The sequence below is a fragment of the Diprion similis genome, chromosome 1 (assembly GCF_021155765.1).
Source record: "Diprion similis isolate iyDipSimi1 chromosome 1, iyDipSimi1.1, whole genome shotgun sequence".
In the NCBI taxonomy this organism is placed as follows: Eukaryota; Metazoa; Arthropoda; class Insecta; order Hymenoptera; family Diprionidae; genus Diprion; species Diprion similis.
The window spans coordinates 13,267,033-13,293,010 of NC_060105.1; the positions used below are offsets into that span (position 1 = coordinate 13,267,033).

The window sequence follows — 25,978 nt, forward strand, 5'->3', positions numbered from 1 at the left end:
TTCGAAGCAACAGCAATTTTTCACGTTTCCAAGAATTCCAAGTTTGTTGATCTGTTTATGTAAGCTGATATTGTACGTACTGTATTTTATCCGGTTCTGTAGCAAACATTTTGATTTTTTGTTATTTTTCTGTTTGATCTGTTCTTATATCCATACATCGGTTATTAGACAAGTATATAGTGAAGAGATTACGTTAACGGCAAAAAATAAATCTTCTTTATATGAAACTACTTTTTGACCAGCATGAAGAGCAGTTAAAGAAAAGAAGAAAAATCATTACAAGACATATACTTTATAACTTTACTTATAATATAATATGGATTAACTTAATCGACAACGGAAACCGCGTTCAATAATTAGTTGCTAAAGCTTTTATGTTTGTGCAGCCTGCAAGCAGGAGAGACTTAGTGTTGAACTCAGTAGAATTGCTGATCACTCGCAAATCTTGAAGTAAAGATATCATACAGGGCCATTTATTCGTTGCTGAACAACATTGTGATTAACGCAGTCGTTCTAACTGTCGTCCGCATAAACGGCTCCCTCTCACCTAAGTCTTACGTTCAGCAACGCATAAATCGCCTGTAACGTATAAGTTTTTGTTTCACTCCAGTGTGATTTCAAGTGAATCTGATATTGTAATTTATCTACTTGTTATAGGACATAAATGCTGACAAAAATTTGGCTTACAATAAAATTATATTTGTGTGCATTGGTCTCTCATTTGCAGTCAAAGCATGTAAAGACTAGCTATTTACTATCTAAAAAATACAGTCAATTGATAAGCGAGCTTGGCTAATAGCAAAGAAGAGAGTGTATTTTCCTTAGCTCCTGAACACCTAAGTTTAGAGTTTGGTTTTGCGAGGGACCATTGTGGGGAATCTTTATTTTAGCTGCCATCAGATGATCGTGACCTGCCATTGCTGCCGCCATCTCTAGACTTGGAAATACTGCAAAATCTGCTTCCGCTCTACCGCCTAGCCTCCTCTTCACTGCCTCCTCGCGTACTTCACTCTGTATATCAAAATATTTTTTTCGAACATTTATATTGATCAAAATACAACTGAAAATGCTGAGTAATAGTAATAAATCAACCGATCCTGACCGCTGTAACATCAACTCCACTTTGGACACAATTTTTCCGGAGGTGACTTTTTTATAACACCATGGAACATTCAAATTTTACCATTAAACATATCATCAAATTGAAACTCACCGCTAGTTGTTCGGCGCGGTCTCCAAGTTGCTTGACTACTAGTTGCCGATGTAACAATTGATAGGCAGGACTTGCCTTCTCCAAAATAGTTCCTTCCCTATTGATATCCCGTTTACGAGTCAAATCAGGTACAACCGGGAATAGCATTGCATGTTGCACTTCCTATGTACAAAAATAAACGTTTTGGCTTTACGAGTTACCCAACATTCATGATATGAGTGAACAGTCATAATTCATAGTTCAATAAAAAGTGAAAAATATTTTTTACTAAACTATACCTAATTTTTTTTCGAATAATCAAGTCAATGGTGTAAACCAGTAACGTTTATACTCTGTTCTTACTGTAAATGTCTGAATTTCAAGTTTTTTAATTTTTTTAAACTTTTACAGTCGCCTTATTGGACTTGACAACAGCGTCTAGCGTCTAGTCTACAATCATCCAAGACTTATATGTTATAAAAATTGATACCATCTAAACCACTTAGCAAATTTCTATTTATATTTAAAATATTTTTGTACCTTACTAGATACACGGATGTGGTAGTAAAGTGAACAAGAACAGCCTTTAAGAGTTGACAATACAGTAGAACGTCGATTATTCAAACTTCAATTATCCGAATTACTGCTTATCCGAACTACTATGTCTAACATACACCGGTTTTCAATGCTAGGCAATGAATTTTACGTTTGATTATAAACTAACTTGTATTTTGAAGCATAAGAAAATCATCTACTTTACCCCAAAGGAATAGAAAAAATTAAGGGTGCCTCTTATATTTGGGTCTGATGATATTTTCGTGTATATTCTTACCTTGAGGAGATTATTCTTTTTCAACTGCAACTCTTCTAACTTTGAATCTACAGCTTTTTGTTTTGCCACCACAGGCAAAAGTGGAAGAGCGCTCAGTTTTTGTTGGAGAGAGTCTGCTAGTAATTTGGTTTTGTGTCTGTGCTCCGTAGCCAATGCTTCCCTCAATGCATTCACTTCTTGCAGTAGGAATTTATTCTCCAGTGGTGCACTAGCTGGTGCACCCGAAATGCCTACAGTACTGGCAACACTTTCAGAACTGGTGGCAGCAACAGTTGTTGATTTCTTTCCATAAGACTTAAGCTTCTCTTTAAGCTGTCCCCTTTCATTTTCTAAGCTGTCAATATCTGTTTGCAAATGATCCATCGTCTCTTCAAACTCCTTCTCCTGTTAGTAACAATAGAAACTATGAAAATAGGGTATGTGAATCCAATACAACAAAGTTTAAAACTTCAAGTTGCATTGAATAAGACATTTATGTAAGACTTAGGGTATATAACGAACAATATCCAAGTTGATTTTTATAAAAGAAAAAGATTTTGCCACAAACGTTTTACGCCGATTCATGAATCCGACAGCGTTTTAGGAGAAAGCATCAACGCCCAAAATATGATCGCATTGTCCTCAAACAGCAAAATTCACATTGTGTAAAGGGAAAGAGCTCGGATTCAAGAATTGTGAAAATCTATCAGAGCTAATATACTCGACTAATTATCCTACAATCCCTTTGGATTATACCAGGTTTTTCGAAGAGAAATGAAAGGCATTGTGACGTTAACTATGCAACAGTAAGCATGAATTTCAATTTTTTTAAAATCTAAGCCATAATATGGAACTGCAAAAATTGTTTACGGTGAGCAAAATATCAATACTATCGTAGGAACTTGAAAAAAAAGGTATCTGATAAATCAATATCAACATTAAATACACGAAAAGATTTTAGTTCGTTAGCAGAAAAATTTATAAATGCATGTAACATAAAAACAAACGTAAAATACAACATCAATTAAGTTTTTCTGAAATTTATTTTTACGGTTATTAGTGAACACGTGAAATGCAAATAGTGCTGGAAATAGAATGAAAGTGGCAAAAATCTCTACTCACGGACTTGGATCCAAAATAAAATTCGAGTATCCATTTCACTATTCTAAAAGTGTACCTAGTTTCTTGTCCTAAAACATCTAACTTATACGAAATAAATACAAGATTCATGCTATATAAATGATGGACACCAGATTAAGGCATGAAAATCTTGTGTAGGCTCAAGAATCTAGCAGCATATAAACCAATACTTTACATCACGTATGATGCAATGTTCAAACACGAGTTGGCTGCTTCTGAATCAATATGCAACATGATTTCAAAAACGCTCAGAAAGAAGAAAAATAACTATGATTCTACTACTTGTTGACTCTGCGAAACAGGGGTCAGCAGTGGCTTTGAATGTATCAAAATTAATCTAAGGGTTTGTACCTGTATGATAGAAGATCCAAATGCTTAGTGGGGATAAATTTTCATAGAGAAACTTTGTAATGTACCTCGATAGGAGTCGAATAAAGAAAAACTCTGGTCGAATTGAATAAATAATTGTCGAGACAAAAAGTCACAAAATCCACAAATTTTTTTAGCTTTCTACTCGCTTTTACCCCCTTAATTATGGAAGGGTTACAATTAGTCATAAAACAAACCTTTCTCTTGAGTTGATTTTGTGCTTCTTCCAACTTTCTTTTTACTTTTTCCATGTTTAATTCATTTTCATGTTGTTGAGTCGCTAATCGCTTCTCAGCCAACTCCTTCCTCAATATCATTTCAGATAGCTCTTCCTGCTTTTCCCTGAGTACAAGCCTCGCTTCACGAAGATCACCTTCTCTCGATTCAAGTTTTCTGCTCACAAAATCCAACATATAAGTAATCAAAAAGAAATAACCAACAACTGACTTGGAATTAATTCAACAAAGTCAATCAAGTGACAATTCAATTTGTTTCTTTCCACTCTATAGACATATAAATAATTTTTAGTGTTTAGTATTGGACCCTTTGTTCAACCCGTTTTTGTAAATTACGTTTAGAACTGCTTTGAGTGAAAAAAGCGGAATATTGAAAGTTGAAGGTACCTGCTAAGTATCTTAGTTTCTTCAGATTCTTTTTTAGTGGCGTGAGCCCGCTGCAAAATAGGTGTCAACACTTCCCCACCTTCGACTCCCTGTTGTTGTTGGGGAATCTGGTTAGCCATAGCCAATTCGTTCTCGCATTCAGCCATTCGTTGTGCGAGATTGGCAGCCATTTGTTGTATTACTGTCAAACTAGACTTTAGTGTAGCAACTGGTCCTAAATCTTCTGTATCATAAATTTTTTCACTTGACATTGCTGCCATATCTTTCAACTTTTCCGCAGTTAATCCAGCATCCAAATCTAACAGGAGAGGAAAAACAACCAGACAATAAAAATACTGACAATAAATTTATAAATTTTCAACGTCATGTCAGCAGCCATGTAACAGTTCTCACCCTGTTGTGTATGTTGCAGCAAATGTCTTAATAGGATATCTGCATATGCAGTCAAACAAACTTGAATAACATACTTACCACCACTGGTGACGACTGCTTGTAAAGCATTCTTCAGTAAATCTTGGAGTGTCTTCATTACTTTAACAGAATGTTGAATACAGGTGGATAATTGTTCAGGCCAGTCTTTGTCCAATCCTAAATTGACATTCGAAACAATAGAAGTTATCTGATCACGGGGTACTCGTCTTCTGGCTGCCTTAAGATGCTGTTGAATCACTTCACAGACTGTTTCTGCATGCTGACAGAGCAGACCTGAAATTCAATTGAATACATCATGAAAAATTAAGATGCGGATCTCGTATGATCTTGCTGTGAATCTTTTGCTATCACAAACTTTCGTTTCGAAGTTCATATGTGTCCAAATTCAACCTGAAATCTAGTAGTACTAAAATACTTCTAACAAACTGTGTCAGATAACTCTTAATCTTAAATTGTCAATCAAATGACTATCAATCGTTATTATTCGAGCGTGAAAGTTGAATACGAATAAGAGTGTCACAAAAGATTTAAGCTGTGAGATTGTACAGAGTGTTAATTAGGTACTTTGATTCGTGTTGACCACATAATTTTCTCTCGTTGATTATCTTATTACGTTTAATGTAAATATGTAATGTACATACATGTTGCTCAACTTTCAAGGCCACGTGTGATTGGAAAATATTATCAGCTATTATGAATTGGTCATGTCTCAGACGTGAAACTTTTCTTCTAAACAAATATCCAACGGGAACATTGACATTTATCTTCCAGACGAAACAAACCACACCACTAATCATACGTCTTGAACCTGACTTTAGAAATTCTGGATAATCAAGATTTTTTATTCCATGGTAAAAGCATTGAAAACTAACAACTTCCAACAATTAAATACTGTATCCCGGTAATGATAACCCATTTTATCGACCTTATCTGCCTCGAACATATATTTCAAAGGTCTTTAAATGTATTTGAGAGCCCGGAAACTACTCAGCAGGGAAAAATTTGGAGTTGAAGGCTGATTTGCGTACCGTTGATCCAGAGTAACGCCTGACGGCTCTACTACATTCATATATCGTCTCTATGCAATATAAGATGTTAATGAATTAAATACAAACCTATATCACCCCCTTCACCATCTATAAGGGCTTTGATAGCAGAGGCATCAGTTGCAATAGCATCACAAGCGTTTGCCAATGTTCGTGTTCCATCGGTAACAAGCCTAGCTTGATTAGCCATTAGATCTTCTCCAAATAGAATTGAAAACATCGTTGTAAAGTAGCCACTACATTTTTCTATTGCATCCATTGGTAAATTTTCATCCAATTGGTCACGTTTTGCTAGTTCAATAAGTGAGTCAAGAGACTTTTCTTGGGCTGCCATTTCGGGATATGCGACACCAACTTTTAGCAATGTTTCAGAACTGCACATGTTCAATGCAGAATCGAAACTTCCAAGAGCACCCTGAAGAGCATACATATGAGAACACAGACGTGATCTAAAGCTGTACTGTGCCACTGAATGTCCTTTCACGACCGATGCCCTAAAAAAGACAAGAAAATGGAAATGCCTATAAAATTTTTTTAGAAACGAGTTTTTACTAGTATTATATACCTCGATACTAAACCAGCGAATTTCAAAAGATTCTCATAAGTACTATTTATACTGTTTATCCTATTAGTAATTAGCTGAGCTAAAAATAAAGATGACTGTACCTGTCAATTTTATTAATTGGTTGATACTTGTCTCGTACTTGGGAAATTAATATTTCCGTTTTTCGGGTCATTCTCGGTATAAGAAGAAGCGTCAATATGGCATCATGATCACCGCCACGTGCTAAAAATTGTGGTGGCATAAATGCAAGCAAATAACGAACATGAGATCTGGCCTCCTCGACATCCAGACGTCGCAGTTCAAGATCAACAGCCTTAGTTTGTGCTCGTGTCTCTGCAAACGTCTTCTGGAAGTCTAATATCTCCGCAAGTTGTTGTTCTGCTCCTATAATTCAGGAACCCGAAGTTTTAATTAATGTTTTTCTGAATAAAAACAAAGCCGAGAAACCATATTTTCAGAGCATCTTTTGTTTTGATTACCAGCTTATTGTTAACCAAGTTTTTTTTACCATTTTCTCACGTATTACCTCGTGTGCCTGACTTGGTGGATTCAGTGGTCTGCAATCGCTGCTGTAACTGTAGACATTGTTCCTGTAGCTGCTGCGTCAAATCTCGAAACTTTGTAATTGTCAATTCTCGATCTGCGAGTGTTTCCAATGCAGCATCACGATGACGTTGAGCATCACGTGTAGCTCCCACTGCTAAATCCAATTCTTCGCGTAATTCTAGCTCCAATTCCTTAGAAGACTCAGCCAACTGGTCCGACATATCCTTTAGAAAAAATAATATTATTAAAGATTTATTGTTTTTTTACGTTTCACATAAAAATACGAATCATTTACGTGTCAAAATGTGTTTTACTTTGTGCAAAAATTTTACACAAAGCACATAGAATCACCTAATCCATTCTATGGAGATACCTAATGCTCAATGTTAACTCTGCTGAGCACAATGTGATGTTATTGATCCATTTGAGAGTGGTTGGCACGGAGCCAAGGTTTTAATATAAGCACATTTTGAACTTACATTACACAGACAAATAAATGCTGGAAAACATAAAATTGAATGTAGAAATAGAATATAAGAAAATAGTTCCACATTGAACATTTCAGTACCTGCAGTGCTTCTAAGTCAGCCACTGCTTCTTCTAATTCAGCAACTTTCTCCTCAAGAACCATTTTACGCTCACCCAGAACCTCCACCATCTCTTCCGCACCAAGTGCTGCATCAACCTGTTATAAAATGGATGTAAAAAATACAAGCGATCAACTCTACAACCTTCTGATTCTCTATACACTTTATAAATAAATATCAAGTGCTAAAAACAAATCTTACGTGTTAACCACATTCCGGAAATCTTAATTTAGCAATAACTGAATGAATTCAACTGATTGACGTATCATTCAACGGCATCACTGCAATTGTTCTTTTTTGATAAAAAGTATACCAAATTTAGGGAAAATTCCCGACAAAATGCTTACCTGTTCCTGGAGATCGGCAATCTGGTGTTCCATTTCTTCCACGCGCGACGACAGTTTCTCTTTAGTACGCCCCAATTCGAGAATTTCAGATTTCTTTTGATCCAAATCCTTTTGCAGTTTTTGAAACTCATGTTTTTCATGTGCTGAAAGATCTCGCATGCGGACTAAAGTTTCCCTTAGTCGACTGTTCTGCTGTTCCAGTTGTTTTATTTCATAAGTAGATGGCCCAGATCCAGCCGCGCCACCTCCAGTCTATGATAAAATAGTCCCGTTATACAAAATAATTAAACATGAAAATGATCAACATTTTTTATTATGCGGTGTATAATCTACAATAGTTGCAGAATTAACACAAACAGGGAACAAAATTCGGATTCTGAACCATACTGTGGAACGAGGCGAAAGTCTAAAAATTGTAAAAACGCTAATAACACAAATAAATGAACCCTTGAATATTTATTTGAAAAACTAAATGACAATAGTGTAGGAAAATTTCCAATTTCCATGACAAAGCAGATGCACCGCTTGATATTTAGTTGCTACAACTGTTCAATACGTCAATCAATATTTTCATTTATTCATGTATTTATTTATTCGTTTACTTATTTATTTATTTAGTATTCAACGGGATATACCCACAATATATGTAGTATATTACAGGAATCGTGAATATCTCTAGTAAATGTCTGCTTTCTGATAATTTCACTGACGTCGAGTTGAGGAACTTTCTTGTCAATAGTTATGCAAAAACGTTTTTCTATATTCATGAGAAAGCCGTTTTACCTGAACCGATTAAGAATGTTGTCAAGATCACTTTGAAATAAGATTTCATCATTGGGGTGCATGATGAAATAAAACATCTTCGCATCATCAGCAAAAACTGCACAAATATATATGTATGTCGTTTATCAAAGAACAAAAATGCTAACATAAATCACGACCTGGCCTTGTTACTCAATTTTATTAATTTCTTTAGGATTAGATATTGGATTTTAACGGTTCAGCAGATTTCGGGTTATTTAAATAATAATAAGAACAGATAAACGGATTCGAATGAAAATTGGTATCGCGAGGTTTTTTGGGTCGCTAATCACGAAACCAAGGTCAGATTTTCAATGTTTTTATTATTGTTGTTGTTGTTGTTGTTGTTGTTGTTGTTGTTGTTGTTGTTGTTGTTGTTGTTGTTGTTGTTGTTGTTATAATCATGTCAGTTCGAAATTGGTTTTTAACCGGGAAATTCAAAGGCTGGCTCATGGTCAGCTCAAATCTGCTTGTTTTTTTCATTATTTTTTCGCGTTTATGAATCGGTGAACAGTCTCAAGAGTAGTCGAGAGAATATAGGGAGATCGCGATTTTTTTTTTAATGCACCCCATGAACAACACGATAAAAAAAAACGAGAATTCTGTCACCAAATTATCTCTTAATTGCTACAGTAGTACTTCAAGCAGAGCAGTAAGGCACAAACTACGGAAAAAAGGACTTTATTCCTCTCATTGTCACTATGTAAACTCTAATAAACGTGTATCAATTATACCTGATTTGTGGATCCCAAAGGCCCACAAAGAAAAAACGTAATCTTTGAGTACAGAGCGCTCATAATGTCATAATCAAATTGAAGTCAGTACTTCTCAATAGTTAGACGAAAACTAGATTGAAAACTTTTCGGGTACACGAATTCTTCAGCAGTCAACGAATTATATACAACGAACTATCGAATCCCGAAAGACATAAATAAACGTGAAACATGAAAACAAGACGCATTCTGGAGGACACGTGGATTCGCAGGAAAGTAAACACATGGCAAATTGAAATACCCGCGCAACTTCAAAGTCTTTCGGCCACCTTCGTGCACACACATATGCGTGGCACAAGTACACTAGGGTGTCAACTCGACATCATCATATGGAACGTGAAAGGCTTGGTGAACATTCACGATATAGGTGCCTATATTGATAAACAAACCATCCTATGTGCGTGTGAAACATGGTGTTATATATCAGTGTCTTCAATATAATGTCATCCCAGAAGACAATATATCGTGTGTCCATGAGGAAAGTGCGCACTTTGTGCGCGTGCGTCAAATCGTTCGAATTTTATTGGCCGATAGTTACCACGTGATTGAGGAGCCGACGCAATACCAATGCGACTGTCAGAAAATGTCCCTAGGAGCCCACAGCTAACGGTGAACTACTAGGGACATTTTCTGACAGTCACGATTGGTATTGCGTCGGCTCCTCAATCACGTGGTAACTGTCGGCCAATAAAATTCGAACGATTTGACGCACGCGTATAAGATGCGCACTTTCCTCATGGACACACGTTATAGAAAAAAAATTGGCCGCAACACCGAACTCGTCCGATAACTCTTAATACGCCCCGCCAAGCAGTCGAATTTTTGTATGGAAAAATGCATGCAATGAAAAATTTTTGAAGAAAACTATCAGTTACTTTGAAACTATATACATATGATAAGAAAAATTCCTATAACTATTTTGTAGAAAATATGATACTCTACGAAAAAGATATTTTGCAAAATTTTCGCAAATCTAATATTTATCGCGTTATCAGCGAAGAACTGTCTTCATTTTAGCCAACCAAGGAAATTGTTGTAATTCCCAGTTTTTATCTAGCGATATCAATAATGCATGAAAACAGTCTTGCAATGGCTCATTTTACTCCACATCCTTTTCGGAATTGCGCAAAGTACCACAGATATTCAATTTTTAGCCAATGAAATGCGGGAGATGTAGGAATACTAACACGTGTCAAAAAATCACACATTTTATTGACGATTTTCGGGATATGAGTAACTTTCCTGAATTCCGCAACAAAAGAGCGATTCGCCTTCGAAAATTGAATCCTTTCCGTTTGTTTGTTTATTTAATATAGGAAGTAAAAGGGGCTGTTTGCTCGATGAGTGAAGCTACGAGTACTATATGACCTCAAAATTACTCTGAAACGGTACGAAACAGCATACGACACTCGAGAAGGAAGTTTTTCTCACAATGTTTTTTATAATATACTCAATTTTCGTAAAGATTCTGGAAAGTGTTTAATTTATTGCATGATTTATCTTGTAAATTCGATAAAATATATATGAAATCACGTAATAAATTACAAAACTACGAATCATCGGATATATTAGAAGAAAATTGTTATACTTCACTATATATTTGACTATGTAAGGCACAGTTGTTCGGATAACTAAACATTTGGACAAACCAAATCATCATTCAGATAATCGATAATTCGATAACTGACATTCGGGTGATCAAAGGTCTACTGTAACTGAAAAAATTAAAATTAAAAGAGAGACAGAAGGCGGTAGAGAACCTAAAGTGGAAACGAAAGAGACATGCAATAAAAACAAAAATATAGCCGAGAGATGGAAGGGAAAGAAACTCAGTAAAAGTCTACTACAGGAGAACCCAGTTGGTAGGAAAGTGGCAGAAGTTATAGAAGATGAAGAGAAGGTATGAGATCGGAGGCAAAGAAAATGAGAGAAAGAAAAGAGGGCATATGTAGATGAAAGCAAAGAACACTTGGTACGAAAGACGCGAAAGAGAGAAAGCAAAGGAAAGACCTGAAATAACATCTCTACTATGTAATAAAAATAAATGAACCCAAATTTGCAAAATACAAGTTAAAGTATTGACAATTTGAGAAAAGATTTTGCAAGATGATCAAACTTTGGTGTTTTTAATCTGATTTCAATGTTTTTGAATTCATTCTGTTCACCATACAGATTTTCAGAGATTGTTTGAAAAAATTTGACGAACAATTATCTCTAGAACGGACAAAAATAGATTTGTGCAACTGATGTTCATCAAGAATTACATTTGCATGCTATTACTTTACTATCATATAAGTTTTCCTTAATGTTTTTCAGAAAATGTATGGGGACTTAATCAGGGAGCAGAATGAGCCAGAAAAAAATAGAATCGGATCAAAAACTCCAGAGTTTAATTATTATGAACGTCGTAATTATAAAACGTTTCAACGAATTGTTGATATCTCAACACGTTTTGTGATCATTATCATTGGTGAAACTAACATTGCCAGACATTTTTTAGGGCGTTTATTCTCGTTTTCTAACATTTGATTCAGACTCTCCGACCCATTCATGCTTGAATATTAAAGCCAAGTAAGGACATAAAGCTGATTGATGCAGAGCGAGACAGATGTAGAGAATAAGGCAAAGATAGCATGGAATGAAAAAGTAGATTATAAGGGACAAAGGCAGAGAAATAGATAAGAGAAAAAGGTAAGCGAGCCGCCAGTTTTAGAATGAAAGTAGAGTAAGCACGTAGAGAGTAAGGTTGAAGTTGAAGAAATATAGGAGGAAAACTTAAGTCCATGTAACTCGGAATGAAAAACATAAAAAAATATGTACAAGCACACATGCCACTTTTCAAATTTCACATTCAAATATCTACCTTGTCAGATATCTCGGCGCGCAAAATTTCCAAATCCAAGGTCAGCTCTTCAAGCTTTTCTTTTGCTTGATCCAATTCTATTTGCAGAGTCTCCGCTTTCTCTTCAGCCATTTCTTTATCCAGTGTAGCCATTTCTACAGTTTCTACAAGGTCTGCCATCTCTTCTTGGTGCTGATCCCTCGCAGCTTGAGCATCGCGAGTTTCTTGCCGTGCCCACTGAAGTTGTCTCTGCAGACTAGCCTAAAATCAGAAGCTGCGATTATAATAATTAAAGAATATAACAAACTTACGGATAAACTACATATTCCATAGCTATAAGCAAGGAATACCTTTCTGAAAGAAATGAAGAGTAAGTAATTACTGAGTATGTAAAATACTCCAGTGATATTATAATTGCATGCTGTGATATGATAAAAAGATTCAAATAGTGAGCTGCAATGCTGGCTCACTCACAGTAAATTCAAAAACAAATTTGTTCTCTACGATACTCGAGTGTAACAGCTGTAATAAAGTCAAATTCCTATTTCTATATTGTAAAAATGGTGGCTGAATTCTCAAAATACATCATCAAGAAATTATTACAGAATTAATCGCAGCTTCCATGTTACGGGATTAATTGAAAATGGATTTTAAAATTGGTTGATTTCCATTCTATCATTCTTTTTGATTTAACTATATTTTCTTTCATAGATGTGCCTTATCGACCTTATCAATTTATACTTTCTCTTACCTGACTCTCCATCACTTTGGTCTTGAACTCAATTAGTTGATCCAACTGCAACTTGGTCTTTTCATAATCCTTCATCTTCTCCTTTTCTTGGAGACGCTTCATTCGTAGAGTCTCCAATTTCTCATTTAGATCGCGCACCTACAGGGCAGGTTTCTAATTATTATCAAGAAATCAAAGCGAAGGCGATTTTTTGCTGATTGAGATAAAAACTTTACAATTTGAATAATTGTGCTTAGAATTGTGAAACGAGTCGAATACCTGGGCTTTAAGATTATCATTTTCTTGCATCATCTGCATATGTGACAATTTCTCTTCAATAGCACTGCCCAGCGTCGTCACTGATTGGCTTGCGATTGCCTGTCCTGGCACAAATTGTGGCTTTAACGTCTCAACGAAACCTGTCTGTATTAAAAAAAAAAAAAATGTTTATGAGAACAAGATGTATTAATTGTAGACAGGGGTCTTTTTTATTATTAATGCAACCAATGAACGATACTATTCAAAATTGGCATATTTGTAGGATTTTTGAAAGAAAAGACGAAGAGAAGGATTTTATTTACCATATTGATCTAAAGGGCAAGAAAACAGAATATTGTTGTTTAAATGAGATGGATCAAATCTTTTATGATATTGTACAACAATTTTCAATCATCATTTTGCATATTTTGCTCATTGTCGATTGAATTATGTTCGCCATTATATGCAAAACGCTTATGTATACCTTTCAATTCAATTCCTTCTTAACCAACTTCCGATTATTTCTACTCGTGTCTGAAAGTTTTTCTACGTTTCTCACAATTGTGAATTTTTAACTAGTCTGTGTAAACATACCAAAAACCTATTGAAATCTGCAATAACATGGCTTTGAAATAGATCAACAGTAATAATATTACGTTTAGTTCAATGAGACAAAATTATCTACAAAACGTAAACAAGATCATCGATTCTGGAAAGATTAATTAATACAAAACAGAAAATGCTCTGCTACTTCGTTTCCAGAATTTATTGCAATAACACATTGTAGTAATTTATGTGAAACTTGATCTGTTACCAGTAATAAAAGCGCAAAAATCCTTGCATAAAAGCAACCTACGCGGGTTTTCAAAGTTTCAAGTAGAGGTATATTGGATTTTTATCAATCATCAATTCTTCTAATTGAAAAATCGAATCGATAACGTATTCCTTGGACATATAAAACATAATAAACAATGAACAGTCCCATAAAGCTCTAATATAACCACATGGAAAATAAATTGGAACTTTACATTAGTACAGATAAGTCCTCAATTGATTATCGGCAGAAATGATCGCACATTTTTCATCATTTATGCAAGTATTATTCAATTTTGAATCGGATGAAATTCATTGTAATAAAAAATTATATCTGCAATAATCTTTGCAATGTATATTTCATTTGAGTAGCTTCGGTTGGTGTTACTCATTGTCGAGAAAATTAGCGATGTATGTTTATATGTAAAATGTATCTGACGGTAGCACTCTTTGCCATAATATGATAGGTGCAACCCATGCAACGTGCTGTATTTTTGCGCCGAGTAATTTCAGTTGTTACCATTAAATATAAAAAATATTACACCGATAAACAGGCTTAAATGGTACACAGATTTCTGAATAATTCACGGGCTGCACTAATTTAAAAACGTACCCCATTGATTGATACCAAAACTGTGTATTATAGTGTTGTTGTGTACACCCAACAAAGTTAGTATTTGTTAAATTAATTATATGAGATTAAGTTAACGACAGACACCAAGAACAGTTGTAACTACATCTAAATTCGTTCTATTGATTCTAAGAATTTCTAAACTAATATGATTAATCAATTAACTTGATCGTTTAAAGGGATGTCTAGAGTCAGAACTTTCGGTGTGTCGTTTCTCCAGATCCTACGGACTCGTTATCTCCTTTCTCGATAGAAGGATCATAAGAGGTTGTTCGAATGCAAACAACGAACTGGTTCGCTAAAAATGACATACTAAATAATATGAAACTAAAATGTTATATTGTGATAAGGTTGAATAAATAAATCTTCATGATCTCAGCTCAACTCGAGTGCAGCGACGTACTGTGACAGAATTTTATGCCGTGAATTAAATACATTGTGGAATTCATCTTTTTAATTTTTCACTGAAGGAAACCTGACCTATATGAAATTCTCTAAGCATCACAGAACGCAGTCAAATAAGCAATGGCTGATATATGACAATGGGAACGTAGAGGATGGAAAGAATCTACGAATAATTGTTAATTAAGAGTGAGTCATAATGTATGTTACCAATTTTTATGGAATGTTATGTGAGAGGTAATGATCAACAAACAGCTATCACAAGAAGCACGAGACCAGAGGTAATTAAAACTGAGATATTAGAATTATTGAATATTATTAATTACATTATTCTGATCATCTTGGGCCTTTGGCTTTTTGCCCGGAGGCGAGCTCGTGCTAGGGGACTTCTGAAACACGTACGTGCATTCCCATATGAATCCCTTATTAGATACCATCATTACACCTAGTATTGACATTCGATTTCCAAAACAGCGAGTAATATCCTGTCCTTCGTCACTTGTCATCGGAGATGTACAGTGCCATTAGCAAACAGTGTGTGTTTTGCCTTTGTAATATATACATATATGTATATAGATTATGTACATATACATACAATATATATGTATATATTACATATTATGTATTAAAATATTCAGGACAGTAAATAGTATCCACCTGAGGTAAAAATAACATTTAAAGAAATTGTATGCTTTATATCCGTCACCAAGTAAATTGATTATTTCTTGATCCACTATAAATTATGCACAGAGAATATAATGTGTGAATGAAAGTTTAGGTATAATTATTAGTATCTTTTTTTAAATCTCATTACCCATGCTTCACGATGTATATCATAATTAATGAAAAATACGGTAATAAACCGATGGAATCTTCAATACCCTGACAGGTGGCTGTCAGTTTCATATCAGGTAGACGATACTGTGTGAGATGGCAAATGGGAAAAGTTCAGTTTTGGTAGGGTTGTAATTAGTCGCTTTAAAATAGAAGCTCGATTTTGGTTGGTTTTACTGTCGTAAACTTCTGAATTTATTGTTAACGATGTTGTAATCTCCTTCCTCTTTAGAAAAAAAGTGTGTACCATATCGACAAAGAAAGAAGTGGATCACAAATTTCTATTGACAAAAATATCTGATAGATGCCATAGATCCATTGATAGTTGAAACTTTTCACCTTTTGTAACGAATGACAACTGCAGATTTCCCCAAAACATACTCAAGTTGTTCATTTCTATATAATTATCGTCAATTGCTGACGATTGAGTAACTGAAATTTGTATGAAAGCCTGATCCTTCATTGACATTAGAGAATTTTTTCGTTGGTCCTAAAATAAGAAAACAACTTTTCCAAAACATCACTATAATGTAACTAAATCTATATCTTCCTTAATCATCAAAGTTTACACGTAATGATCCGTCTGACAAAATAATCACATGTTCATACAGTCAGTACATCGGTTGGAGTTCTAAACAGCAAATAATCACAGTCGGTCCGAAGAAAAATTTCAATAACTACCAAAGTACACGATGACCCCAAAGAATACAGTGAACACCTGTTTATACGTATCACAAAAAAAACTTGGTGTGAAATAAATGCTCATCTTATGAGTTTTTCTGCTAACAACAATAAAAAATAAAAATATCAATAATAATTTCAATAGAAACTGAGCATATTATCCGACCTACAACGCGTAATACAATATTTTACCATCTACCTCTATGAAAGATGCGCGCTTTGTAGATGTTGGTGCTGGTATGTGTGATTCCCCGACCTCTTTGCGCTCATGTTGTGATCCGGTGAGACTTTCGGTGCTCGGAGCGCTGAGCTGTGTTTTGCTTCCTCCCAGAGACAGACGTGAACTGTATGGATCCACAAAGAAAGTACAATCGTAAGCTTCAACTTTTTTTGGCAACATACGAATGAGGAAATGCAACATAGATATCTCCATCTGTGCTTGTTTCATTGCATTGTCGAAATGCAGTTTACAGTATTTATTACTACTTAAGTGCTGAATTATTTGAAGCGTTATTTGTTTTGCGTGATCATTTATTCATTGCTGAACTCGAGGGTGACCCTCTCTCACACGACTCTAAACATCCTCACAATAGTTCAAAACCTGAAATAGTACTAATAATATAACATTTACGTAATAATAGTCAATTTAAACGTCAGTGAGAAATTATTTCTTCTGTAATAATTTATTTTAAATTTATTTTAATATTGTATTGAAAATGGTAGTACAGGATGAGTGAAACAATTTCCTTCCGCTATTTTGATCTGATCGTTTGATAAAGATACTGACAATATGCTCTTAAACTAAATGAGTTTTAGTTGAAAAGCAAGAAATTTGGTTTCTTCAAGCTTTGAGTTTTTATTCACTTCATGACAGATCGAATCAAGATTTGAGCTCTGTAAATAATTTTGTTATTGGGTTAAAAGGAATCGAATTTGAAGACAATCTGTTCTCCTCAATTTTTGTGCTCTAGTAGTTAGCGATAAGAGATATTTGTGTATAAAAATTATAGCTCAATGTCCTAAATGATTATACACAGACGTGTCTCTACTGCTAGAGAAGAATGCCACATGGCTCACGTGAACAAGTTATGTTACAAAGTGCATAGAAGTGGTGCTAATACTAGCAAGTACACAATAGCGGTGCTCAAAGGGATGAAACTTATTTTTAGCAATCGGCATGCACAGGGATATAGAATTGGAAGTCAATATTTTGGAAGATCAAACTAATTGCATATATTGTGATTAGAAAACCAGTTTTCACTATTTTATAAGCTTTGTGCGTGTTTCTAAATGCGGAAGATAGAACTATTATTTTGGATTTAGTTGGACTAATGGTTCAGTGTTTCCAGTTTATTAAATTTTGAAACGCATTCATGTGCTATTAATAATAAATATACAATAACCAATGATTGATATTGAAATCTTGTGCATGGAAAGTAAACTAAATTTTTTTCTTTCACAAACGATGGTGTTCACTGACGACCAAGAGGTCATGAGACATGATCTGAAACATTGGGTAATAGCATATGTGTTATAATATTAGAGCCCTAGTACAATGTTAGAAACATAATTTTAGTTCTGCGCTTAGCCTACAGGTAACACAATATTCTGCAGTGGTGGGAATAATAGCATATATGGACAGTTGAATAGTCTTAAGCACGTCAATACGAATAATTACACAATTAGTTACCACGTTTGATTTGGATGTTATCCTTACCCTGTCAGCTTGTCCGGTCGCTGGCGTGTCGATTGCGCCGGAGATGTTTTTCTCCTAACACTTTTAATAAGCAGCATTTCAAGATCCAGCAGTGTAATTAAGCATTATTTGTTTGATTCACGTTATATTATCAGAAGATCTTAAAATTAATCATGTGAAATTTTCCTTTGTTTCTCAAACGATGTTAAAGGTGAGAAAACACGTCTTATAAAATATTATTGATCAGTACACCAGATCAAGGCAATTTAGTTTCTATATTGAAAACTCAATTTGTATGATAAGGGTCATTACAGCAAACCAACAGAAAATCTCAAACCTTTGTATAGTGATGGCAATCACGAAATACTACGGATTCTCTTTAGTTTTGGAAAAATTGTAGAAAATATTATCAAGATGCATTTTCCATAGACAGTGATTAACTAATTGAATGATTGAATAATATTAATCTATCATTTAAGGGCCTTGTGCGGGATGGAATTTATTCGTATTGTAACTTACGCAGTTGGTTCATTCCGTCGACGCATGCTGATGCTAGCATGAAAACATTATTCAGAACTTATGCTTTAATTGACAAGAATTTGAAATATTGACAACATTGTTCAATGAAGGTTTCATTATATTTATCAAATACCTCATAAAAAAATTTACTTATGATGTGCTGGACACAAATTGGTTTTATTTGGATGTCTGTTATTGTAAACAGAAAAGGAATGATTCTATCGCCATGATCAAATAAAATGTCATAAGTAAATATTAATCAGGATAAAAAAAAATTTTAAGGTAAATCAAGTGCTTCACAGATGACTGTAAAGTAAATAAATATTTATGGTCAAGGCTTATCAAAATATTCAAAATGGAATACGAGGTTGAAATTAGTAACATTAGCATAATAAAACTTTGGATCAAAAATCACCATTTTAAAATTTTAACATAAGTTTGGAGGAGTTAAGTTTCAAAAATTTAAGCATTCATATTTTTTTTAGGGATGAATCGCCCTAATCTTCTAAATAAAATGTTAGGAAAAGTTAAAAAATCGTTGGTGAACCTGAGAAAATTCGAATAAGACCAGCTTAGATATCAACAATTTGAGAAAAGGTTTTATAATTGAAACGTTCAAAATGATCAAACTTATTTCTCATTCGACAATGATACATTTGGTCTCGTTTTGCTCGCCTACTATATTCCCACAAGTTGTCAAAAATAAATTCGGGAAATCTTATATTATAGTGTAATTATACCGTGCAAATGTAATTGTTGATAAACAACTGTTGAACCACCATACTTGCACGCATCTGATCTTATCCACTCTGGAAATGACCATATGCAAAATGAACTTCATGCAATCGCTGGACATTTCTATGATCAAAGAAATAAGCTTAAAAATGCCAGAGTTTAATTATTTGGAACGTTCTAATTATAAAACGTTAATAAATTATTGATATTTTAGCTTGTGTTATTAGAATTTGGTCAGATTCTTTTGTATTAAATAGTAGGGACGTTGTTTGTTCACACGTATTCATTATCATTGGTACAAATAACAATGTTGGTGATTTTTTAAACAGTTTTTTCTCTTTTCCTAACACTTAATTCGCACCATGAATGCCATTCATCTTTAGCAATGGTTTATGAATATTGAATATGAAAAGTTTAAATTATTGAATTAGACATTCCTAAAGTCGCAAGACAACAATCTTTCATCAAATAATACATCATTGTCTTAATGATACGAACTTTAACCTCACAAATGAAATGTGATATCCAATAAGTAAATTATATATCAAATCGTGTTTCACATCTTCACAAAAATTTCCATAAGAATCATTCCATTCACGTTCTCCATGGGAAAGTTGCAAGTTTCTTCTAATTTTGTGACTACCTGATTTCTTATTCACTCTATTTATGTTAAGATAACAGACGACTAATGCTTTACTCATATTATTCGTATAAATAATCTGCAGCTTGTAAAGTTTCCATATATGCAAAAATCAGATGTTAACATTATAAGTGCAGAGTATATCAAGCTCTTCTATGGCGAATAATGTATGCAGTGACTCAATTAATGAAACAATCTGTTCACCTGTTCAGACGACTCCTTGCTCTAGCAGCCCCGCTATCATCAGGAGTCGTTGGCGCACTACCGGCTGAAGAGGGACTTGCCGGTTCCGTTCGATTACCAGACTCATCGAGCAGAATCAGCTGCGTTTGCCGAACAAACATCCCATGATTCTCCCTGCACTAGAAGTATATTTAAGTTTTTAAATTCAGAGCCAAATAAGCAAAATAATTGCTTCGCTACATACTCGAGATCAAGGCTAGCTCTCTATCGCATTCGACGACTATTAAATACAAATGTTTAAGTGTCTTATTTGAAATGATGTATCTCTGGACTATAATGAAAAGTATGTAAACTGCTTACTTGAAAATAGGATTGTCCTTTGACAGTGCCATTATTTTTCCCTTTAGGTTCGTCGAGGATAACTCCAATCCATTTTCCAGTAGCGAACGAAGGGTGACCGATGTACGCGATTACACCCTGACAATCCTTGCCAATGACTTCAACACGTTGACCGTTTTTGTACGACATTTTCCACTAATTTATAACGCTGAAAGCCTGAAAGCACGATATCGATAAGTGATATACAATAAATAAGGATAATCGCGACACATGTAACAATTACACCTACGACGGTGAAAGATTTTCTTTTTACATAAATACGATGAATAAATTTATGCATTAAATTTCTAAATAATATTCAAATAATTCAATTGATCGTACCTCATGGAATATAAGTAACTTCAACGTTAGGAGTGTAACTGTTACGACAAGACTATACTGTCAACGACCGCAATAATGTGACAGTTTGACGGCCATCTTAAGAATAACGTCATTATGATCACGTGACTCGAATACTAGCGCCTGATTCGTTGTGAATTACAATCAAGTGCATTTCCGCTTTTGAATTTACATTCGAACGAACAGAATACTTACGATCGTAGTTGATAATCTGTAAATTGTAAAGCGATATCGAATCGTAAAAATACTACGTGAATTTCTGAGCAAGCTAGATAGCCTCAGCATTATTATGGAGAAAATTTTCGGAGGGTTATGCATTTATAAATTAAAATCGCATTCATAATAAGATTTCCGTTTTTCCTGATATTTCAGAAGGTTTTCGGAGATACTGCAGTTTAAAAGTTTGTTGAATTACGACGTTTAATAGAACATTGACGCATAACAAATTCCGTAGTTTTCATCCACAAAATGACAAAAAAAATGGTAAATCCCCGCTCAATTTTGATGTCAAATAAGAAGAAAATATTTCCTCACTAATCGAATTATTGGCACGTTATTCGAACATCACATAGAGTTAGTGGATTTGCTAAGATTTGAACAGTTTATTATGCATGCTGACCTATTAAAAACCTGTGGGCCATAGACCTCTATGGTTGCAGATTTGGGAGATATTTGATCCAGAAATTTCTATTTCTTCTTGCATGCACCCCTTCAATTTTACCTTTTACAAGATTATGAATAGTGTAAAATTCTCAAAAAAAAAATTATGGTACAACTCAGTTCTCTCAAATGCAAAGTTTACTCCTTTGCCTTAAGGGAATATTGTTCTCTAGAGTACTGTCTTGAAGGCGATTTTTAGAATGGAATAAGTCCTAATACGTTCGTGTTTTCTTTCTTAAATTGTTGACACATATTCATCTATCGATCCTTCAAGAATAACTACAAATTAAAAAAAAAAAGTTTTTTATTATCACGTACTTTTGTACGCTTGTTTATAACGGCACGCGGAAACGCCTCTAATTAATCGGCAGCCAGTGTGGCGGACGTTGTATGAATCTGAAAAAAACCAATCATATTAGAACAGAGATGAGTAGTTCTAAATCAGAGAGTGTTGTGACGGTTAGTACAAGATGAAAAAAAAATCACAAAACGGCGGCAGACGATAATCTTCGATGATCATTTTTTCCTAGGTTTCTGACCAGTGCACGAGTTATATAAAAAACAATGAAAATTATTCAACTCAATACTGCCATTAAGGTTGAAAAGCAGTCTAATAAAGGTGCATGTCAAATCTAAGCTCAATTCGTCAATTGTTATCGAGATATCGTGGCTGCCGATTTGAAAAACATAGTTTCGAAAAAAAAAAACGTTTAAATAGTTTTTATGTTATATCCTTCGAGGCTCAATGAGGCTTAAATGAAATTACTGATACTTACCAGTTAATAAGCCAACCCAGGTCCATAAATGGGTCTTTTTGTCGTTCGACGCGAAGTAATAGAATGTTGTTGTGTGTTGATGTTGAGCACGCAACTGGACCGCGCTCTCCGAGCTACTCTTTGTAATTTCTATAATTCGGCTAATTTCATGAGTATCATTGAACAGTTTTCACAAACGTATATAGTTTTTTACTATTTTTACATGTTACCAAAAATGAAATTTTAAACATACTTAGAAATATATCGATCCTTTTATACAAATATGAATGAATTTCACTTTGTGTTATCATTTTGCATAAATTTTGTGTTTGAGTGAGCGCCATGTTGTTATAATGTCATGATATTTTGGGCTCGCGCCGTTTGAACTTTTGAATAAATGAATAAATAAATACTCTTCAGCAAAAAGTTTGAATTTTTCCCAGACGTTCATTAATTTCCTGAAAAAGTTAAACCTACGAAGACTGTACAAATGCGAAATAAATAAATGATTATTATTTCACCAGATCCTTTACTTCAACCACTACTGGTCCAACTCACGTTTTATCATCACCATCAATCATCTTCGGTGATTCATTATAGATAATGGACTTTATAATTTCAATAGTTGTCCTTTCTCTACAAATCTGAAATTTTTTCGTTTCATTAAACTTTCTGTTTATTGGAGTCGAATCAAATAGCTGATATTTGCAAATAAGTGAGACTCCTCAAGATTTATTTATACTCATGTACACATTCTACATCTGATGATATACGTTAAATTCTTTTTTTTCGTAAAATTGAGCACTAAAAAATCGTCAACAAATTTCCAAATATAGAATTTGTGAGATGTTATTGATGTACCACTTTCTGATACGAATAGGACTCTCATAATTCAAATAACTTGAAAATTATTTCATAATAGGAATTGGATTTTATGTCTTGGGATTTGGATTGTAAGAACAGACCGTAACATCAAATGAAATTTACTGTATATCTACTGCTATAATTACACAGATTTTTGCATCATGTTTATTATTAATTTTGTTTTTTTTCTTTGTGCTGAGTGTCGAGCTCACCAGATTGATGATATTTTCAATCATATTGTATTTGCAACTATTTATAATCGTATTTACTATGTTCATATCATATCAGGTATCATTATCTGCAGTCTAATTAAGAATAAACAATTAGTAAATATATGAGTAAATAGGGTATCACAAGAAATGTTTTATTAATTATCATTAAACCAAGAGTACAAGAATTCCATTGACTTAATTCTCAGTCGCTTCGACTGTAGTTTCCATACATTACGATCTGTACTTTTGTGCTGTACCCGTTCCATACGTCTGATCCCACATCACATATGTAGTCAAATCCGATTGTGAAACGCTAGATTTAACGTAGCTCAGCGCATTTTTAAAATCGTCTGCAGTTACTCCTCGAACATCATCCTCTCGTATGTTTTCCAACTGATGGAACGGTATACTTCTGATTGGTCCCATACTGGCTTCTTTGCAAAGATTAGTCATGTCAGCTCCAGAATATCCTTCTGAAAGCCTCGCAATTTCTGATATATCGTCAAGCGTTAAGTTGTGCCGCTCGGAATGTAGTAGATTTTTTATTATCTGACTTCTGGCCCCAAATTCTGGTAAAGGAACGTACAAACGTTTGACCAATCTTCTGCGAGCAGCCTCATCCAGCTCTTGAGGTCTATTAGTAGCACCTATTACCAAAATGCGATCTTCTTCCGCTGTTGCTGCGCCATCCAACTGTACCAAAAATTCAGTCTTAATTCGTCTAGAACTTTCGTGCTCTGTCTCGGATCGTTGAGTCAACAAAGAATCAATCTCGTCTATAAAGACAACCGAAGGTTGATAAACCCTTGCAACAGCAAATAACGCTCGGACCATCTTTTCTCCTTCTCCTATCCACTTGGATGTTAATGAACTTGCAGAAATTGAGAAAAAAGTTGACTTGCTTTGAGATGCTATGCATTTACCTATTAGCGTTTTACCTGTTCCAGGTGGTCCGAAAAGCAAAATGCCTTTGGGAGGTCGGCGCAATCCTGTAAAGATGTCAGGCCTCAGTAGAGGGAAAACAACGATTTCTTTAATGGTGTTTTTAGCAAATTCCAGCCCTGCAATGTCGTCCCAAGAAACAGGTGCACCCGAGTCCATAATTTCATTTTTTATTAATTCCACCATTTTCGGATCAATGTTTTTCAACCTCTCATCTTCGCAGTCATCCATTTCTTGACTTCCACCATTACTCTTACTTTCCTCATCTTCTTCTTCCTTTCGCTTAATTGGGCAAATAAATTGACTGTTAAGAGGTCGTTTGCCACCCAAAGTTTTTTTTTGAGGTACGACCTTGTTCTTTTTTAACTGTTGTATGTGAAGTTCTTCTTTGGCGGTCCTGAACGACTGAGGATTTCCCTTTTTATGACATGTTTCATTCACTTCGTCCTGACTTGAATTGGTGGCAGTTTCATGCCTGGAATAAGCTGAACGATTATCACGCCGAAATTCTGGCTCGTTATATGCATTATAATTTCTCTTGGTGAGATTGGTATTCTGATTGAGTGCTCCGAAATTCAATTTATTTGTAAAATATGAAGACTGATGCTGGTCATCTCTGTTGGAAGGATTGGGGAAACTCAAAACATCATTAGAATCCTGTTTCGGGTAATCCCCGACTTTATAGGACCCAACCTGATTTTTACTATCAGCATAAGAGCTGCTCGTTTCATGTTTGAAACTTTGGTGCTTCGAGGGGATAAAACTTCCGATTTTTCCAGAGCTATTAGGTACAACCTGAGCTGGTACTTTTCGATTCCTTGAAACTGGATCCTTGGTATTCCAAATATCAAGAATATCCTTGACATGACGATCAGTAAACTCATTACTTTTGCAGTCTAGCAAATTATCTTTCCGACACACCAAAGGTTTTACGAATTGCAGAGCAACGTTTGGATCGTCAAGTCCAGACTTCCAATTCACATTCTCCTCGGATCTGTTACCTCTCAATGTTTCAACCTGCGACCAATAATTGTTTACGTTTGCCTTGTCGTCTATGAGTCGATGGTAGGCTTCCAGATTATTTTTAAGCAAAAGATTGGCCATATCATCACTTTCACTGAAACAAAAAGTAATAATAAATGTAATAGTGAAACAAGCGCGGACAATAAATAACCACTGTGTTAATGAACCATCATTTTCTATTCATGGACTTACAATGTCTTAGCACCCAGGTACTTAGCAGCCAGGCACCTGCGTTCAGTTGTAACCGTTTCAAAAGCATCTTTGGCAGAGGTGGTGAACTTGAGTGTGTGAAGCGCAGATAAGAAGTTACCTTCAATCGAAGAATTTACACCTTCATTTATCATGGCTATCGCAAGTTGATGTGGAATGAAAAATCCTTAGTATAGCCCAGTTTGATTTTTACTGACCAATGTAAGACACATTTCGATGCAAAATTAGAATGTGCAAATCTATTGGCATACAAAAGTAAAAAATACGTTCATAATTACATACTTTACAGAAAAAGCAGATAGGGTTCGGGAATTTTTAAATATGTGTGGGCAATTATTATTGTAATTTACTACCTAATGCACCCACTGTACAGTGCTA

General features: G+C 34.7%; 2 protein-coding genes across 6 annotated transcripts; both read right to left on the reverse strand.

The window, feature by feature from the left end:
* Positions 1-327: 327 nt before the first annotated feature.
* On the reverse strand, positions 328-21,019 carry LOC124415834 (dynactin subunit 1). Of its 4 annotated transcripts, XM_046896508.1 has the most exons (21): positions 20,917-21,019; positions 20,557-20,743; positions 20,218-20,375; positions 18,639-18,671; positions 18,141-18,200; positions 16,623-16,767; positions 15,235-15,297; positions 13,084-13,227; positions 12,826-12,963; positions 12,096-12,335; positions 7,659-7,910; positions 7,293-7,409; positions 6,705-6,948; positions 6,280-6,562; positions 5,683-6,107; positions 4,607-4,840; positions 4,136-4,433; positions 3,710-3,905; positions 2,025-2,408; positions 1,214-1,375; positions 328-1,011 (listed from the first exon to the last, which is right to left on the reverse strand). In XM_046896508.1, the coding sequence occupies exons 2-21, from the start codon at positions 20,722-20,724 to the stop codon at positions 793-795; spliced, it is 3,963 nt and encodes a 1,320-aa protein (XP_046752464.1). In that variant the 5' UTR covers positions 20,725-20,743; positions 20,917-21,019; the 3' UTR covers positions 328-792. The 4 variants fall into 4 exon arrangements, with proteins under 4 accessions (XP_046752464.1, XP_046752472.1, XP_046752480.1 ...); XM_046896516.1 differs by lacking the exon at positions 18,639-18,671; XM_046896524.1 differs by lacking the exon at positions 15,235-15,297.
* A 2,408-nt stretch (positions 21,020-23,427) lies between these two features.
* Positions 23,428-25,907, reverse strand: LOC124406233 (fidgetin-like protein 1). 2 transcript variants are annotated; one of them, XM_046881594.1, is made up of 3 exons: positions 25,583-25,907; positions 24,364-25,484; positions 23,428-24,273 (listed from the first exon to the last, which is right to left on the reverse strand). In XM_046881594.1, exons 1-3 carry the CDS (start codon positions 25,732-25,734, stop codon positions 23,657-23,659), a joined length of 1,890 nt encoding a protein of 629 aa, XP_046737550.1. In that variant the 5' UTR covers positions 25,735-25,907; the 3' UTR covers positions 23,428-23,656. The 2 variants fall into 2 exon arrangements, with proteins under 2 accessions (XP_046737550.1, XP_046737546.1); XM_046881590.1 differs by having other exon boundaries at positions 23,429-25,484; positions 25,583-25,906.
* Between the last annotated feature and the right edge of the window lie 71 nt (positions 25,908-25,978).

What these genes read in the sequence shown, in the direction of transcription:
- LOC124415834 (XM_046896508.1), bottom strand. Translation starts at nt 20,724, where the DNA reads ATGTCGTACAAAAACGGTCAACGTGTTGAAGTCATTGGCAAGGATTGT. An exon ending in GCAAGGAGTCGTCTGAACAG is followed by an intron (nt 18,672 to 20,217) that starts GTGAACAGATTG and finishes TTTTCATGCTAG; the next exon opens with CATCAGCATGCGTCGACGGA. An exon ending in CCAATTAATAAAATTGACAG is followed by an intron (nt 6,108 to 6,279) that starts GTACAGTCATCT and finishes TGTCTTTTTTAG; the next exon opens with GGCATCGGTCGTGAAAGGAC.
- LOC124406233 (XM_046881590.1), bottom strand. Translation starts at nt 25,734, where the DNA reads ATGATAAATGAAGGTGTAAATTCTTCGATTGAAGGTAACTTCTTATCT. An exon ending in TACCTGGGTGCTAAGACATT is followed by an intron (nt 25,485 to 25,582) that starts GTAAGTCCATGA and finishes TTTTTGTTTCAG; the next exon opens with TGAAAGTGATGATATGGCCA.